This window comes from Centrocercus urophasianus, unplaced genomic scaffold (genome assembly GCF_019232065.1).
Source record: "Centrocercus urophasianus isolate 14NV4802_14NV808 unplaced genomic scaffold, USGS_Curo_1.0 seq_10, whole genome shotgun sequence".
Taxonomy (NCBI): Eukaryota; Metazoa; Chordata; class Aves; order Galliformes; family Phasianidae; genus Centrocercus; species Centrocercus urophasianus.
The window spans coordinates 52,831,098-52,849,945 of NW_024884142.1; the positions used below are offsets into that span (position 1 = coordinate 52,831,098).

Here is an 18,848-nt window from a genome sequence, read left to right on the forward strand (position 1 = left end):
ACAGAGACATGCCTATAAACATTCAATTGGAGAAATAAAAATATACATAGCTGTAAACCAAGAGGCTCTTGTTTTCTTTCTATCTACAAGACTTAATTTAAACATTCAGATGCTCACTGGATACAGAACAAGGACTTAAGGAGAGCTGAAAACAGGACAAATATTCAAAATGGTACTGACCATCGTGTAACACACCCAAAATAGAAATGGGACAAGAGTCCTATCTCACCCCGTTACCATTCCATTTCCTCCTCAGCTGAGTTGAAGCAATGACAATGAAGTCAACACACACATTGACTTCCATTAATGAGGATTGGTCACCATTAAAACTAACAAAGAAATTCCTTGTCCTATCCAGATTTACCACTCACACTGCAGAAACTACTCACAGGTAGCTCCAAATCACACCTCCTTTTCCAAGACCTACACACTATCTCAAAACTTTATGCTGCTTAAACTTGACGGAAATCGGTACCTCTCCCTAAATCGTAATAGATGCTCACATCAGGAGAATTACACATTAAAAGACACTGCCATGAGCTTACCAATTAGAGGAGATTAGCAGGAAAAAGAACACCATTTATTATTGCATACAATCACATTTTAACTACAGTTGCTTTTGCAATTTCAGTTTTCCACACAAGGCATGAAAAAATTCAGTGTAGAAATCATGACTGTATACTTGACACTCTGCTTCAACAATCTTGTCTTAAATTAGTACTTTTTTTTTTCCAGCAGATTACTAATCCTAGATTACTGCTTTGCAAGTCTGTTATAAGATAAAGTTGATTTAAATGAACAGCAATGAACATCGCTAGAAAGAGCTGTTTAAATTCGTTTTCATACAGAAGAAAAATTGTGAAGAATAATATTTTCTCATTACTAAGTAATTACAGACAAGAAAGATTTATACATAATGTAAAGCAGGCCAAAAACTATGAAAAACAATGTATCTTGTAAAGTACCTCAAAACTGACAATTAAAAATGTCAGTATTTCTGATACACGGTACATAAATAAGGAGTTAGGAAGATGCTCAACTTGATTACAGATATTTAGAACTACATTTTGCAATCATAAAAGTATATCTTGATGAACTGAAAAAAAGTGATATGAAGTAGCAATCTTAACAATGATTAAATTGTACAAAAACAGAAAAATGTTGCCTCTAAGAAACATGCAAGCATGATGTTAAAACTGTACATTTACATACCTTTAGTTTAACCAAAAGAAATACTCTCACCCAAATTACTTAATTTATAGAAAACCAATATTAATATATAGACTAACAGAAGGACATGACTTAGAGTCATGTTCAACAAGGAGCTCTGACAGAATGTTAACATCTTAAAGGGAAAGCTTTTTGAGAAAGGATTTCCACACTTTGTTACAATCCCATTCAATACAATAAGCATACCAGTAGGTATTACACAAAACATGAAGGCTAGAAAGCCAGGTCCCACACACAGCAGTACTGTGTCTAGTTCTGATCCCCACAACTGAAAAAAGGTACAAAGTGTCCAAAGGATGGCCACAAAGATTATCAATGGGTTGAAGAACCTTCACTGTGGGGCAATACTGATGGAGCATGGTCTTTCCACCCTGGAGAAGACAACGCTCTGGAGGGATCTCAGAGTATTCCAGTACTTAAAGGACAGCAAGAAAGGGGACAGAGGTTCTCTATTTACAAGGAGTCACAAGGAAGAAGACAGTGCAATAGGCACAAGCTGAACTTGGAGAGCTTTTACTGATAGAAGATTTTTTCTTTTTCCATTGAGAACAACCAATTACTTTAATAACATCTTCAAGGACATAGCAGAATCACCACCAATGCAACTTTTCAAGACATGATTGGGCAAGGTGCTAAGTCAGAGTCATTAAGGTTGGAAAAGACCTCTAAGACCATTAAGCCCAACCATCAACCCATCCTAAATATGCTCACTAACCAAGTCTCTCAGTGTCATGCTATACATTTATTGCATACCTCCAAGGACAAGAAACATCAAGGGTTCCTTGTACACCACTTCCCCGAGCAGCCTACTCCAATGCATTATCAATGCTTCTGAGAATAAATTTTTCCTAATATCCATGGAGTAACTTAAGGCTCCTACCTAATCTCACTTAGATAATGTCATCTAGGCTACCTCTCTATATGAAAAGGCAGACCATAAGGTCTTTTGGCATCCTTTCTAATCTGGGTTGTTCTAGGATGCTATGCCCAGCAATATAGTATCAACATGGGCAAAATGAGAACTTGAATGTAGGCTGCATTTAGAAAATGACTGCTTTATGGTAAGAAGTACAGACAAATATATGGAAGCCTGTTACAGACAAGGTCTGACTCTGTGATGGAAGGAATCAGCTTGTTCCACTCTGCCCACATGCTCTGCAGCTGTACAATCTCACTCATACACTATGCAAGGCCCAATGTGTGTTTGTGTCAGTGCTCCCAAGGAGCTCCCTATCACCCCTCAACCAGACAGGAAGGTCACTTCCTGCCACTTAGTGAATTGGGACAAACCAGGGACTGGTCCCAAAGCATCACAACTGGAGTACAGGAGAGAACAGTACCACGTCCAAAGGAGCAGGATTGAATTAGAAAGGTCTTCTGGTAAAAGTCATCTAATAATAGACAATTTCTTCTATTGAATAAACTGCAGCCTTACTTTTTCAAAGCAAGATATTATGCTTTCTACTTGGTTGGTTAACTACTCTTTCTTCTCCATCCTGCTTCTTTCAACTTTTATTTTCATACTTAATCTTTGCCAAGGCTTTGTATGACTTCTTTACAGTCACTCATTTTTATATTCTCTCACTGAGCATGAAATTCACCCCAAGCAATCACTATAAAATGCTAACAGCATTTTAAGCCTTTTTTTTCCCCAAAATGTAAAAGTGAGATGTTATCTCACTTGTAATTAAAGAGATCTAGCTGTAGCAGCCATCACCATTTTAAAGCAATATGAAATTAAGTAATATTTTTCTTCAATTCTTTTGTTTCTCCAAAACCACTTCAAAATGGTATTCTTGCTCCTGGTATTCCTAGAGACAGCTCAGAAAAACATGTTAAATGTAAATAATACTTTCACTCTCAACATTGCATTACATCATAGTAAAAGCAACGCAATTAGAAAAGCTAACAACCACACACCAGATTAAAAAAAACATACACCAAATACAGCACAGCATAGTGTGTTAACCGAAACATCATCAAATCTTGAAGAGCTTCTCAGTTATGTAAGTGTTAATTAAGATGAATCTTCCATAGGTGATGGCCAAGATTACAGAACTTCCAACTCCCGACAACCATATTCAGTGATCCCCATAACAGACCAGCTGCCTTGGCAAGACAGGCAATGAAAACAGACTTTTTGCAGCAAGAACCATCACCCTGTGCAAAGTGTGAATTAAAATCACATCTCTGAACTCTTCTGAAATGGTTGCATATGTAAATCTTAGCTCTAAGGAAATGGCCAGACTTACCTGCCTTCCCCTGTACTCTGCCCTGGTGAGGCCACATGTGAGTACTTGGTCCAATTCTGGGCTTCTTAGCTCAAGAAAGGTGGGAGAGAGCCCAGCAGAGAAGCACAAAGGTGCTTAGGGGCCTGGAGAATCTCCATTATAAGGAAAGGCTGAAAGATCTGGGACTGTGCAGCCTGCTGAAGAGAAGGCTGTGTTGCGATTGTATCAACACTTCTAAATATCTAAATGGCAGGAATCAAGTGGATGGGGCCAGGCTCTTTTCAGCAGCATACAATGACTGAACGAACTGGAACGCAGGAAGTTCCATACAAAGTTCTTTACTGTGAGGGTGACAGAACAACGGAATGAGCTTCCCAGAGAGTCTCCTTCTCTGCAGATATTCAAAACCTACCTGGACACTTTCCTATGCTACCTGCTGTGGGGAACCTCTTTAGCAGGGGTGTGGGACTTGATCTCCAGAGGTCCCTTGAAAACAGTAAATTTGCTAAATAACAGCTTCAATGCAAATAAAAGGAAGCAGAACTGACAGCGTGACATTACAAGTCACATAAGTCATATTCTTTGGGCTTTAATAAGTCCACTCAACACTTGTCCCATAATAACATTCATCTTCAAGCAGGATGGAAGTGTAGAAGATGAATACTACAAAGATCAAGACCTAAAAGAAACTACATCCACTAATGAGAACTTAAAACCATATTTACTTTGGAATAAGAAGTTAGGAATTCCAGAACAAACATTTTGGTTTCTTTTATTATTATAGCTTTCCAAAACACCCCCAGGTTGTGCTTTTTTTTTTTTTTTGGCTAAAAATAAATGCACTGTGAATCATCAAGATACCGTTACACAGCACTTCCCAGGGTCTGCTAATTCAGACGAAGAATTGCCATTTTCCTCTTTTTCAGTAGTCTAGGGATATCAAGATATCATTACATCTAAAGCTGCCATCTATGTAAACATATCCAGCATTAACATGACTGTAATTTTACACCTCCTCTATGAAGCAGTCCTTCAGATAAGGCATTACTAAATTTGTGCCAATCTTTTCCTGAGAAGTATCAAATACCAGAAACAATGCACTAAACAAGACAAAAAAAAATTGCCAAGCTAAACCCTGTATTATGAGAACAGAAGGGTAAACATGGCACACTGCATCAAGTAGAAGATGAAACCGGATGCAGATGGATGAAAGGTCTGCCAATGCAGGCATAATTCAAAACATAAGTGTAATACTATGTATTATTACTCAAAACAACCAACCTCCCCATATACACACGCACATTTTAACCCTTACTGAAAAGTGAAGCTTTTCTTTGCTGTGATCTTCATTTTCAAATGACTTCACTAAAAGCCTTTGAGATATCTTGGTGAAATGTAGCCTTGATGGCTTTCCATTTTAAACTAAATTTCTAACTCTTACACCTTTTCTTAAAAATTCTTATTTTTTGTACACATTACACAACAGCTTCTAATGATGGAGAAAAGTGTATTTTCAAAACTTGTTATACACTGGTTCTTTTCCAACTATGAAAACAGCAAGGAAAGACCTAAAGACGCTCTTGAATTAACTCCAGCATCTGCCCACCTTGTTACAACAACAAACAATAAGGTCTTATCCAAAAAGCCAGTTAAAAAATCTGGCAGGAAGGGACCAACACAGTGCTGATCTGGAACTTGTTAGAGGATTTATTTATGGTAGTGTTGCCTACTGCAATCAAATCCTTCCCTGAAAGATTTATATTGACCTACAAATTACATAGCAAGGGTTCATTTATCTGACACTGCACACACATTACTCTATGGACTTGTATAAGCACAGCCATAAAAAGAAAAAAAAAATACAGGCAATTTTTGCAAGCAGCTTCTTGCAAAAGTGCAGTGAATCTTGTGCATAAAGCTTTCGACTTGAAATCAGAAATTTTGCTGTATCTTTTCCCATATTAAAATACCATATACTTCATTTTAAATAAAAGAAACTAAATTATTCCTACTATTATTATGTTAGGACAAAGACTTATTCTTTGCTATCATTCGAATTAATGCTGATAACAACAACTGGTTCAACTCCGAGGGGAGGAGAAAAGTCTGAGTAAAATAGAACATTGATTCCCACATACTAATCTCTTCTAAAGCTCAATTTTTCAAAGGCAGTTCATAAATTTGTAACAAGTAGCTGAGTATTCCGCATCTCGACGCACTTAATCCAAAAAAAAACTCTGGAATCTACTTCATTTTCTTATCTTTAATAACAGAATGATTATAGCTTAAGAATAGCGACTTGAAAAAAGATACTGGGAAAACAACTTGGGAAAAGACCATGGGGTTAGAAGTAGGGACAAGAAGGGGCCAGGAGTATACTGAACAGAGACAGAAGATAATTGGAGCAACAAAACAATTATTTTACGACAACATGCCTATCTACCAAAGGGGGAAAATATTAATTAAAAGGCTCCTGAATATCTTGCTTTTCTGACATCTTAGATATGCTGGGTTTGGCCAAAAGCACAGTAACAGTAGGATGCTCTACGTGAGAATGCCTCTTTGCATCTCCCCAGCTAAAAAACCTCCTGCTGGGAAAAATTTCTCAGAACTTAATTAACAGCAGGATTAATACAGAGCCTCTGAAGTACAGTGGCAGTCTGCATAGCAAGTAGCACAATCAAAAGGAGAGAGAGTAGCAGCAGAGGGAAGAAGCCCTGCCTGCCATGCACAGAACGCACACATCCCACCCCCCAGCAGGAAGCGGGACGCAGCAGCCCAGGGCCCAGCTGGGTGCAGCCTCCACCACAGCGAGCAGCCCACAGGATGGCATCAGATGGATGGCGGGCCCTTTCTAAATGCTCAAGTTTCTTTTGAGATGCCGAAGGAGTTATTTCTGGAATTATGAAAATTTTACAAATCTCTTCCCATGACCTTCCGACACTCAGACTCCAACGAACAGCTCCCACACTACCCTGTTCATTCCAAGGAAATTTCATGTTCCTTTTCCACACTGGCATATAAGTTATGGATTGTCCACAGCAAAGATTTACCATTGTGTACAAACATTGATCCTTTTTTTCCTGGTATGACCCATTCCTTTTCAAACCAACAAAATACCTTGTCAAAATAAAGCCTTAAAGCCTGGCCTGCACCACGTTTCAGCAATGTTAAAGGTTTCGTCAGCTATTACCAGAGTTACACAAGTATGAATAAAGCTAGGCCCAAAGAATATTACATTTCAAGATCAAGCTCTCCGAAATCAACAGATGTCAAATGCATTGCCAGAAACAACGTGCAAAATGTCTGGGAACCTTAGCTTGCCCTGTGCACACACATTATGACTTAAATTAACTGATCCATTTGAAAAACAAACAAAAAAGCAAACAACAACAAAGCCTCAATACATTTGTTGAGCAACTACTCAATATTTTATTTTCCTCCGGGCATTCAAAGTACAGCCCAAGGCCTTATTTACTGAACACTATTCAGTCATTTCTGTGAAGGTGGAATCCTCTCCTTCCTGGTATGGTCTCCATGATGTACCATATTATTTTAAATTAGTATATTGCAAAACACTGTTCTCAAAGGACATCCATGAAATCTATAAAGCGCGCTCCAAGATCTGACATGGAAAAATTCAGGCAAAGAAAGGCAAAAAATATTCAAGAGTTGTGGATGACAAACTGAAGCATCTAGCAGAATATTTCCCAGACCAAAAAGCCTCACACAGTATTTTCACTAAATATAGAAGTTCTTTTGTGTGCTTTTTTCTTTTTAAATCAACAAAAAATTACCATGAATTCAATGTCACCTGAGAGAAAACAGCACCTTTGCAAGTCTAAATTCCATGTTCTTCAACTGAACCAAAATAAAAATAATTAGCAACCATCGACAGAAACTCTGATTTTGAAGTGATTCACTGTAAGAAAACTGGAAAGGGTAGGAATGCAGTCCAGCTCTCAACATAACACTAAGTGTTACTCTATAATTAAATTCTAAAGTCAAGTCAATGATATAGCTGGTAGTTCCAAGCTCCTCAAATAAATACTTGGACAAAAAAAAAAAAAAAAAAAGTAGGTCACCAAACTAAAAATAAGAAGCTCACGTAAGAAAGGCTGAAATTTTCTAACCAGAGTCTGAGGGGGGAAGACAGCACACAAAACTAGAGTCCTGTGTATCAAAACCTACACCCTAAAAGCAATTTTGCATTTCAATGCAATCATATGTCAAACAGCAACCTAATGAATCACCAAGTTGCGTGGTGCAGTCAATACATTGAAAGGAAGCCATCAAGAGGGACCTGGACAAGCTGGAAAAGCAGGCCCATGAAAATCTAATGAGGTTCAATAAGGCCAAGTGCACAGTGCGGTACTTAGGTCAGGGCAATCCCAAGTATTTATACAAACTGGGGAAGATCTCCTTGAGAGCAGCCCTGCAGAGAAGGGGGCCTGGTGGACAAGAAGATGGACATGAACCAGCCATGTGTGCTTGCAGCCAACTGTGTTCTGGGCTGCATTAGAAAAAAAAAAAGGTTTGGCCAGCAGGGAGAGGCAGGTGATTGCCCCCCTTGTCCCCCACTAATCAGCTCTTGTGAGGCCCCATCTGGAGTACTGCGTCCAGGCCTGGGGCTCCAGAACAGGAAGGATGTGGAGCTCTTGGAGCAGATCCAGATGAGGGCCACTAAGATGATTAGAGGGCTGGAGCACCTCTCCTATGAGGAAAGGTTCAGGGAACTGGACTTGTTTAGCTTGGAGAAAAGAAGGCTCCGGGGAGACCTCATTGCAGGCTTCCAATACTTAAGGGAACATACAAACAGGAGGGGGAATGGCTGTTTACAAGTATGGATAGTGATGGGACAAGGAAAGAAATGGTTTTAAACTGAGACCGGGGAGATTTAGGTTAGATATTAGGAGGAAGTTGTTCAAACAGAGGTTGGTGACGCACTGGCCCAAGGAGGCTGTGGATGCCCCATCCCTAAAAGCATTCAAGGCCAGTCTAGATGTGGCTCTGGGCAGCCTGGTCTGGTGGTTGGTGACCCTGCACATAGCAGGGGGGTTGAAACTAGATGAGCATTCTGGTCCTTTTCTATGAAGAATGGAAAACACACCAAATCTGAAGCTGTATTACTACCATGCTAGGCACGTTTAAAGAATGCAAAAACTATCAAATGTCATAGGAAGATGCAAAGCAGCAGCAAGGCATGCCAGTTAACATGACTTCTTTTTCAGTACATACATAGTGCGGGAAATGCTAACTACCATATAATTCCACTCAGCAGAAATGCAGACTAAAAAAAAAAAAAAAAAACAACCACTTTCGTAAAAGAATATGGAAAACATAAGCTAGAGAGGTTTCAGGTCACAGAATGATCTGGGCTGGGAGGGACACTGATGATCATCTAGTTCCAACCCTCTACTACAGGAAGGGCGCCCCCCACTAGACCAGGTTGCTCAGAGCTCCATGCAGCCCAGCCTTGAATATTTCCAGGAAGAAGGCATCCACAATCTTGCTGGGCAACCTGTTACAGTGTGTCACCACCCTCACAGTAAAGAATTTCTTCCTAATATCTAGTCTAAATCTACTCTCTTACAGCTTAAAACTATTTCCCCTTGTCCTGTCACTACATGCCCTTCTAAAAAATCCCTCCCCAGCTTTCCTGTAGGCCTCCTTCAGGTACAGCATTCTGGGCAGCAGGAGCACACTGCCAGCTCACACTGAATCTTTCATCAACTTTGTTTTAGAGACAAAGGCATTTAAGAGGAAGGTCTGAATGCATCATCTTATTAATCTCTAGAATTTTGTAGAAAACTTGCATTAGATAAAACTACAACAAAATATTTCAATCAGTTTGGGATTTTTCTGTATCTGCATATCACATATATGTCAAAGGACATAAGAGACTATCTGAAACAAAAATACATTAAGTGGAATTAAATCTAAGAATATTCAGCTGCTTTTAGACATACACATTTTAACGACAAATACAGCTGCAAAATTGTTACCTGCCCAAGAATCAATGATCAATTTCAATGTCATAATTCAGGACTTTTATTTTAAACAAGGAAATCAAACAGTCATTAGAAAAAAACTAACACAAACTAGCACTTTTTTCATCCCTTAATATATTTAAATGAAGGATAAATATCCTTAGCTCAGCACGAATACATTTTAGTCAATTAAGTCAAAAGGGTCATTGTTGTAACAGCTGGATAAAATAAAGACCTGCAGTATGTAAAGGAGGGCAGACCAGATGGCTTAATAGTCTCTTCTGGACTCAAACATTATCAAGAATTCTCTCAAAGGAAGCCATACAATAAACACATTATCATAAATTAAACCATGATTGCACTCACTAATCTAAGTGACCCTCACCCCTCTTCTTCACTCTTCTCTGGAGGCATTATCACATGACAGAATAGCTGGACGAACAGCCTATGCCCTCCTTCTTTACTCCTCACTTTCAAATGAATGTACTTGAACTTGCCCCCTTCAACTTAAACTCTCATGCACACAGCTCTTCTTTAAAAAAAACAAACAAACAAACATTAAGGATAAATTGTTTTTTTTTCTTTACTTTCCCAATTAGAATATTCTCTGTCAACAGCCAACTTACACGCAGACATGACACTTAGGAACATGGTTTAGTGGTGAATTTGGTGGTAGTGATGATAGCTGGTGGTTGTACCTGATAGTCTCCTTAGCTCTTTTCAAACCTAAATGATTCTGATACACTACTGTAATAGGCAAACCACATCTATTCATCAAAACAGTGACTTCCTCAGCTCCTAAAGCAAATCAAGCTATCCTAGAGAACATCTATGCTATAACAGCATCCATGCTGTCCGCAAGTAAAGACAACTTAGATAATAGTTTTGAAACAATTAATTTCCATGGTATTCTCTGTGATATAAAGTAGTATATAAATGTCTCTGTCAAAACTTAAGTTTCTTCAGAAAAAAAAGCAATCATTGGGCCTAAAAGTGATTTAGAGTACTTGTTATTTTAAGTACCCTTTTAAGCTTGGTATCTGATTCCAGTAGGATGCCAGATATCTGAATGCCTTTGTGCAGAGCCTACTTGTACTTGAATCTCACAAATCAATTTTATTACAAAACAAAACAGCTAGTTTTGTTACTCTGTAGAAGTAGTATGACCTGAGAGATCTTTTCTTTCCAAGAGAAATCTCAATGCTCCACAGCCAGGAACTTACATATCTGAAGACACCAAAAGTACAGGCAACTGTGCTTAAAAAAAAGAGTTTGGGTTAAGTGGATGACGTACATTTGCTGAAAACAAACTTGTCAATTCCTCTATCCTCCACAGAGCTCAATGCCAGTGAACTGTAGTGTAAAAAAGAAAAAAAAAACCAACCAACAAGAATCTGCATAACATTGTTTAGCTGTATATTAACTGTATATTATACATACATGCAAGCTTTGAACATTCTTGTGGCAGTCTGGAGATTAAGTGCTTCAGTCAAACACAGGAAAGAATAATCTGAAAAGGACTGACACTGCACAATTCCTATCAAAAAAGGCAATTATAAATTCCAAGAAAACACTGTGCCAGTCAGCTACAGTAGTTGCTAACATCACCAATACAGTCTTTGCAACAACCATAGGATTCTGTGTCTAGTCAGCTGTGCAATTATCAAGGTCTCAGACACAAATGTTAGTTTAGATTAATTGAGACTTTATATAAAGAAACATTCAAAAGCAAATACAGTTTTTGTGAAAAGGAGGAAAGTTTATTTCATGTAGCCTAACACTGAGGATTTAATCTGCCACCTCTCCCAGCATTTGTTTTAATTTTACCATTCTCAGTTGATCTTCATCTTACCTTTCCACTGGAGCAGGTCCAGGAGGGCCACAAAGACGACAAGAAGACTGGAGCACCTCCATTATGAGGGCAGACTGGGAGCTGGGGCTCTTCAGCCTGGAGAAGGGAAGGCTGCGAGGAGACCTTATAGCAGCCTTCCAGTACTTAAAGCGGGCCAACAGGAAAGCTGGGGAGGGACTTTTTTAGAAGGGCATGTAGCAACAGGACAAGGGGAAATGGTTTTAAACTGGAAGAGGGTAGATTTAGACTACATATTAGGAAGAAATTCTTTACTGTGAGGTGGTGAGACCCTAGAACAGGTTGCCCTGTGAGGTGAGGTTGTCAATGTCCCCTCCCTGGAAGCATCTAGAGGTAGGTGTCCCTGCCTAAAGCAGGGGTTTGGAACTAGGTGATCTTAGAAGCCCCTTCCAACCCAAACCATTCTGTGAGTCTATGAAAAAGGAAATAAAAACAAAAAAGGAAAGCAAACTTCTGTTTATATGCTGTTTCCAGTATTTGTATTAAATGAGCTCTTAATGTGACTATAATCCACAAAGACTCTCTCTTAACTATCAAGACTATCTAAGCTCTTCTACAAATAATTTACATTAATAGTCTATGCAATATATGTATTAATTAGTATTTCTTCCAACAGGCCAAAGACAGAACTTATCTTTGCTTAAAAATAAAGACTGAAAAATAAATCTTTTGGAAGAAATGTTTCTTCAGAGCATATGTATTATAAACAATGGAAGTCCTGTTAATAATTAAAAAATAAGTTGATTAGATATATAAAACCTACTGTGATCTCATTTATTGTGAAATTTAGGAAATACAGTTACAATTTCTGCTGAATTTGTTAAGTTTATTTTAGGTAACTCCTTGCACTGCAAGGAATTGATGACGAGGCTTAACATTTCTGAAGAACTAAGGAATCCATTCTTCACTTACTCTCTAGAAATGACTGACATTCCCCCAAAAATAAATTGGAGTGATTTCTAATTCGGCAGGAGCCGTTCGCATCTCTGCTGACTATAACAACGTAAAGCATTTGCTTTTTCACATAAGCAAGTACCCAAGAGCAGATGTTTATAATTACAGTACTCAGAAGAACTCAAGGATCTAGACTTTTCACACTCGAGGTACCTGGAAGTCTTTCAAGAAAACCTGGAAATATTACAGCTGCTCCACAAGATTGTATTATCCACTTGATATTTAACTAGGTTTGCTTTAGCATCCTTCAGTCCTGACTAGGCACTACCGATTAACTCAGGACTGCACAAGAACCTGCAACCAGACAACAAGTCCTGCAAAGAGCAGTCAAAGCAGCCAAAAGCTGAGTTTTCTTTCATGTCCACACATCTATCTGTACACTCAAGTGTTCAAAGAAGCACTATTCTGCAAAATATAGAGAATGCCTTCTACAAAGACATTTCATGTGTACCTTTCCATGAGTTTACAGCAGTCATTTTACAAATCCTTCATCTATTGATGTCTAAATCCCAGCAGGCTTCTGACAGGCACCCAAAGTAAACTACTATGCAAACAGCAAGACAGCTATGGGCCACAGAAACAAAGCACTCAATTACCTGAGAATTCCTCTTTGCATGTATGCAAAAATCAAACCCTCCTGCTGTTACTGCCATCACATATGAGAAAACAAATTGGAGAACTGCATTTGTGACAGCTGATTTACAGTGACCATCACTCAATACCAGCAAACTAGAAACCTGCAGGAAGTACATTTACTGTTAAGTAGTGTTCGAAGAGGAAGTGCTGAGAGGAGATGGTGCTTTGTTTAGTCAAGCTAAGCCTGAACTGACAGTTACAGAACCATAAGAAAAAGAGAGCCCCAGCCATCAGTTTAGGCACCTGAGGTTAGGGGCTGCACTGGCAGATGTATATGAACTACTGTCACCACAAGAATAGCAGCAGCAGGCTTCATGGTATTTTGCATTTTTCCATGACTTCATTTACTTCCAGTTCTAACTCATTAAGGTACCTGTTGAGGTTTTGAAGGGAACCATTCTCATCCTCTATTTTGTTCCCTGTATTTTATCTTTTGATTATTTCATCCATGACAAAGAATTGAAAGCAGTATGGGCTGTGACATGAAAAGCTGCTGGCAGGACAAAATAAACAAAACAGCTGCAAGAATTTGCCTTGTTTTAGGAACCTCTTCCTGGAAACCTTTTAGAAGAGGCATGTTAGAATACAAATAGCAAACATGCTACTAATTAACTAGCATCAAAAAATAAAACTTATAATGAGATATCTATTTATCCCTCCACTGGTAAGGAAGTAAGATATTTGGGCATTTGCAAAGATTTCAGAGCTGATTTAATATAATCCTCATTATCTGCTAGAAAGGAAGACTCAAATCAAATATCCACACAATAGAACTTGCTCAGCAAGCCAAGATCCAAAGCACAAGATCTCCTCAAAGACCAATTACAAAAGAAACAGGACAATCTACATACAGTTCAGGCCTTTGAAAGCGATTTTGAAAAAATACTGAAAGCAGATGCTGATCAGATTACCCAAATGTTCTGCAGGTACCTATACCACTTCATTTCAGATCATGCTGAAGTACCAACAACAAAAAAACCCACACATTTATACAAGAGAACTCCTTGAATTCAACTGCCTCACATTGTGCTGCAGCTCTCCTGAAGTCGCAACCAAATTACTGTAAAACAAATCCCAAAGATAAACCTGGAGGAAAGTTTAGCTTTGTACTTGTGTGGAACTAAAAAATACTGCTGGATTTTTTTTATTTTATTGTCCACTCCCCAGGTATTCAGCAAGGACTCTATCACAGACTGAGTATCAAAGCTTCCACATCCAAATATATCTCATTTTGGCAACATACAAAAAGTTATTTAAGGCAAAACAATTAAAGTTAGGCAAGATTGATAAAAGATTTCAGAAGGCGGCAAGAACAAACAGCATCCATGTCCTCACCAAAAGGTCCATGGTTCTGCCTTGGATGTGTCAGTGCTTCCCCATTATAAACCTAACCAACAACTTCAGTTTCGCAATGACAGATTATAATAAAAATAACCACCACATGTTGTTGGTTTCATAACCTCCTGTCCTACAAAGGACACAAATCCCTCTGTTTGCAAATATCTGAGGACTCAAGGAAATCTTTGCAGTTTTCCATGAAAATGAAACTGGGTAACATTCAAGTGACACTATACTTTATAACTTCCATATTACTGTGAAAGAAAATGGTGGTTTTTTAAATAAATGTTTCAGAAAGCATTTAATGATAATCAAAGGAGAACAAATGGCATGTCAGTCTCCAAACCAGCCTAGTGCTGTTACTCACCCTCCAGAATTGAAACTATGCACTACTGGTAAACCTCACACATAACACCCAAAGGCTGTCAAAAGAGGAAGATTAAATAGCCATACTGGTGACCAAATTTTCTATCTGAAATAATGAAGACACAATTCTACCACTATGAAACAACACAGAAGATTCTCCATGAATTTTACCAACCACATTATTCACTCCTAAAACAGGAACGACAGTTAAAATAAAGCAATGTAGAAATACAGTTAATAAAGCAGAATAAATAAAGCTGACTTGCAACGAACCATAACATGCTCTAAATCACATGCCAGTCAGATTTACGGTGGTTATTTAATTCTTGCATTAAAAAAGTGGAGTATAAAAGGAAATAGGTTTTAACAAACAACCCCCTAATGATTTAAAGTAGACCAAAATATCTTAAAAATACAGTGAGTTTTCATCCCTGAAGTTATATATGACTTGAGATAATATATTTCAGAACGTCTCTGTACAAAAAAAAAAAAAAAAATTACCCAAATTTTTTTTCCATCAAAAGAAAATTTTAAAATTTTTTTTTTTTTTAATTTACTTCATTGGTCATTTTTTCTCTCTTTTTTTTTTTTTTTAAAGTAGACTTTACAGTAACAAATATTTCTAGTTTTGGAAATTTGTGACTAAATATTCATAGAGTCTCAGAAAATCTGAAGCATCTTCTACCATGCATTTGAACAGTAAGAGTTTTAAATCATTAATAGAAGTAAAAATAGAACACTGAATACATACAACATTCTCACAGTAAAGCACACAGACTCAATGCAAAGCTAATCATGAATTTAAAAATAAACTATGAGTAATTTATATTAAAGTGTTTTATATTTTTCTTCTGTATGTTGTTTTCTGATATTTGTGACAACAATCTTTCTTTGTCAGTAACAAAGATGTAAAAAAAACGTACATTTGTAAGCAAACTACAGCTGAAGGAAGATGTTCTCCAGACAACAGCAACATCCCTTCTTGCTAACCTTTAAATACATTCACGTGATAATTACAGTATAAGTTTTGCATCACATTTTCACATAAAAGTTATAAACTTTTGGAAAGACTCAACGGAAGGTGGTCATGGTAACAACAGACAGTTCAATTCCTTTAGCATCACAGAATTTTTGTTACTGCACGTTACCTCTGCAAAACCTACCATCAATTACACTGCCAAAACTGAAAACAAAAAAAGGTAACAGTAGTTACCATGCATTTCTGGTCTTTACCACAGAGAGCATAGCAGGGCAAAGACCAGGCAGCTATAACCCATCCCTATCTTGCAGATTTTTAGCATTCAATTATAAAAGATTTGAAGTTTGAAGTTTCAGCTCCACACACTTCCCATACAGCTCCCTTAACGTGAAACACCATTCTTTCTCCACAGTAGAAAACTACACGTAACAGCCACAATGTAACAGTAACATACAGATTTAAATAATTCAGCACACACACCTCCTCCAATCAAAAAGACCACTCCTCTCCCCATTGTGATTTACAGCCTTTGCTGGGGTCTTAAGGGTAGAGACACAGGACCTGAAACCATTAGTAGTCCTGGTGAGACTCACCAACCCCATTCTCCACATGAAGGATTAAAACTCTCTTTCAAGACTGGCCTTTGTGAACTTGCCTGTTCTCAATGTATTCTGAAGCTCAGCTTTCTCCTTTGCTAACAAAGGAACAGAAAAAAAAGTATGTCTGAGGAGCAGGACTCCACATGCTGGAAAACAACTCACAAGTTAACTCCAATTAAATGGAAGGAGTCAGCTGTTTGCTTATTAAGCACTGAAGAGCCTGTCAACAGTACTGAATGCAGAAACTCAACTGCACAGGAGAAACCTGAGATCTCAAAGATCTCTGCAAAATAAGAGATCCAGAGGTGATAGCTCAACTGTCCAAATTACTATTAGATTGTGAAAATTGCGTATAATAATTACTCATGCCACGAGATCCAGTGTCCTCTCACTGCCCACTTGCTCTAACAGCAGTTTAAAAGGTTATTTCCCATAAAAACTCAGAATCACAGAATCACAAGGTTGGAAACGACCTGCAAGATCATCTAGTCCAACCACCCTCCCATTCCTATTAGTACCACAAGCACTAAACCATCTCTCATAGCTCCTCATCCAGGCACCTCTTGAGCACTACCAGGGACGTAGTTACTCCAGCAACTTGTCTCAAATATACTTCAGCAGTTTAAGAGAGAAGCTAGCTCTCCTTCTGCTGTTAAGAACCAGCCTACTATCTTCCCAGTCAGTGGCCCATTCTGGCCTTGTTTTTTTTTGTGTTTTTTTTTTTTTTTTTTTTTTTTTTTTTTTTTTTTTTTTTTTGCAAATGCTTTTATTGCTTGTACTCCCCTAACTCACAGCTGCCTTGTAAAATTGAGGTTACCATTATTTATTCTCATTCCAATGTTAACATCAGATTGGTAAACTCGCTCAGACATGTTAAAAAAAAGCTTAAGTAACAGTTCATCATAAGTCAGATGTTCAGTACTTCAAACAACCATTAGAAGACTGGACTCCAAGACTGTTTGATGTAAGTCAAAATAAACATTCATGGATTTACACACTTCGGTTTTGATCTCTCCCTCAGCAACACTACTGAAACTTATGTACGCATGATCATAATACATACTGCAATTAAGAAGTCACATTTCAAGCTCAGTGTATCCCATGAACCACATAAAGTGTTTTCCAAGTTTTTCAGGTGTCAAGTCCCATCTTTTATTTTGGTTCAATATATTTAAGGTGCTGGATCATTCAGGCACTTCAGCAGAAGCAATGTGCTTCTCCTGTGGCAGACAACAGCTGCAACTAATAGCCACGTGTTTCCTGCTACGTGTCAAAATAATTGGTATGCTCATAAACAGCAACTCTGGAACTATGCATGCACTACCTGAGAAATCAGGTAGGCAGAAACTAAACACCAGTCTCCATTTACTTAGTCCAATCTACCCCCATCCACTAAAGAAACTGCAAGTACTAGCAAACTGTTCCCTTCTGCCATTCTTCTTGAAGGGCAAATGTGCAGATTCAATCATTCCGTATTATGACTAGGTATTTCACAGCTAACATCTTTCCTCTGGTAAAAATGAAGCCCAGAAGTTCAGTACCATTCATTTATAAAAATTCCTCAGGATTTGCAGAAAATGGATTGATGTATTATCTTAGTAGGCAATAAGTTATCCGTTTGCTACTGTAGTATGTTTTTTTCCTATTAGAAAGAAAAATTAACTAGTTAACTTATATGAAAACTAAGAGTTTTTTGCATGCAGCAGAAGTGGAAAACATCATCTGGTCAGTTTAATAACCTTGTAAATTTTTCACATCACTCTTCATTAATTATCTTTCTGAAGACAGTGACTATTTTCAAGTTAATTTATTCCCATATAAATCGTTTATGACAACTCTGAGCTCAAGGTTTTAGCATCCTTTTCACAATATTTTAGAGTACCCAGTAGTCCTCCCCCTCCCTTGAGGAGTTAAAAAGTCCTCTGTAACACTGCATGTGCATCTTAACAGTTGGAACAAATGCAGGAATTGACATATTACATTTTCCTCAAAACCCCAAATAGATTCCTGTCTCCCTACATTCAAAAATGCTGCATTATTAATTAAGACACAATAAAGAACAAGCTAATAGCCTCCTAGCGTTTTATAGATGAAGTCTTGAGTAATACTAACAACAGCCTTTGAAGTCACCCATCTCAAAGAAAATAACTACCTCAGAACCACCTCAGACAGCTTTGTCTAGCTTGCTTTATGGAAGTTTAATGTTGAAAACTCCACAGTCTCTGAGGAAATTTCAGTTTTTATCCATCTTTATGCATAGAAAGGGTTCTTTCTCTCTAGCCTCAAACCTCTAACCTGAGTATTTCCCTGCTACAACTTCTGCAAGTCAGAACTTCCTGCCACATCTTGAGCAACGTGATATATTTATCATCACTCTTCTACATACCCAATGAATCACAGAATGGTTGGAAGGGACCTCAAGGATTGTGAATCTCCAACCCCCCTGCCACATGCAGGGCCACCAACCTCCACATTCAATACTACACAAGGCTGCCCAGGGCCCCATCCAATCTGGCCTTGAACACCTCCAGGGACGGAGCATCCACAACCTCTCCGGGCTGCCTGTTCCAGCACCTCACCACTCAGTCTGTAAAGAATTTCCCCCTGACATCCAACCTAAATCTCCCCTCCCTCAACTTAAAACCATTTCCCCTT

The 18,848-nt window shown here is 38.2% G+C and overlaps 1 protein-coding gene across 8 annotated transcripts in view; it reads right to left on the bottom strand.

Annotated features, from left to right (window-relative positions):
- The window catches only part of ZDHHC14 (zinc finger DHHC-type palmitoyltransferase 14), a 137,694-nt gene that overhangs the window by 80,395 nt on the left and 38,451 nt on the right, over window positions 1–18,848 (bottom strand). The window contains exon 1 of one of the 8 annotated variants that reach the window (XM_042813911.1): window positions 11,304–11,370. The exons of the other annotated variants lie outside the window; for them this stretch is intronic. Coding sequence (XP_042669845.1) covers window positions 11,304–11,365 — 62 coding nt within the window. The 5' untranslated portion in view covers window positions 11,366–11,370. Of the gene's footprint in view, window positions 1–11,303; window positions 11,371–18,848 lie in introns of those variants that run through there. 8 annotated transcript variants of the gene reach the window in all.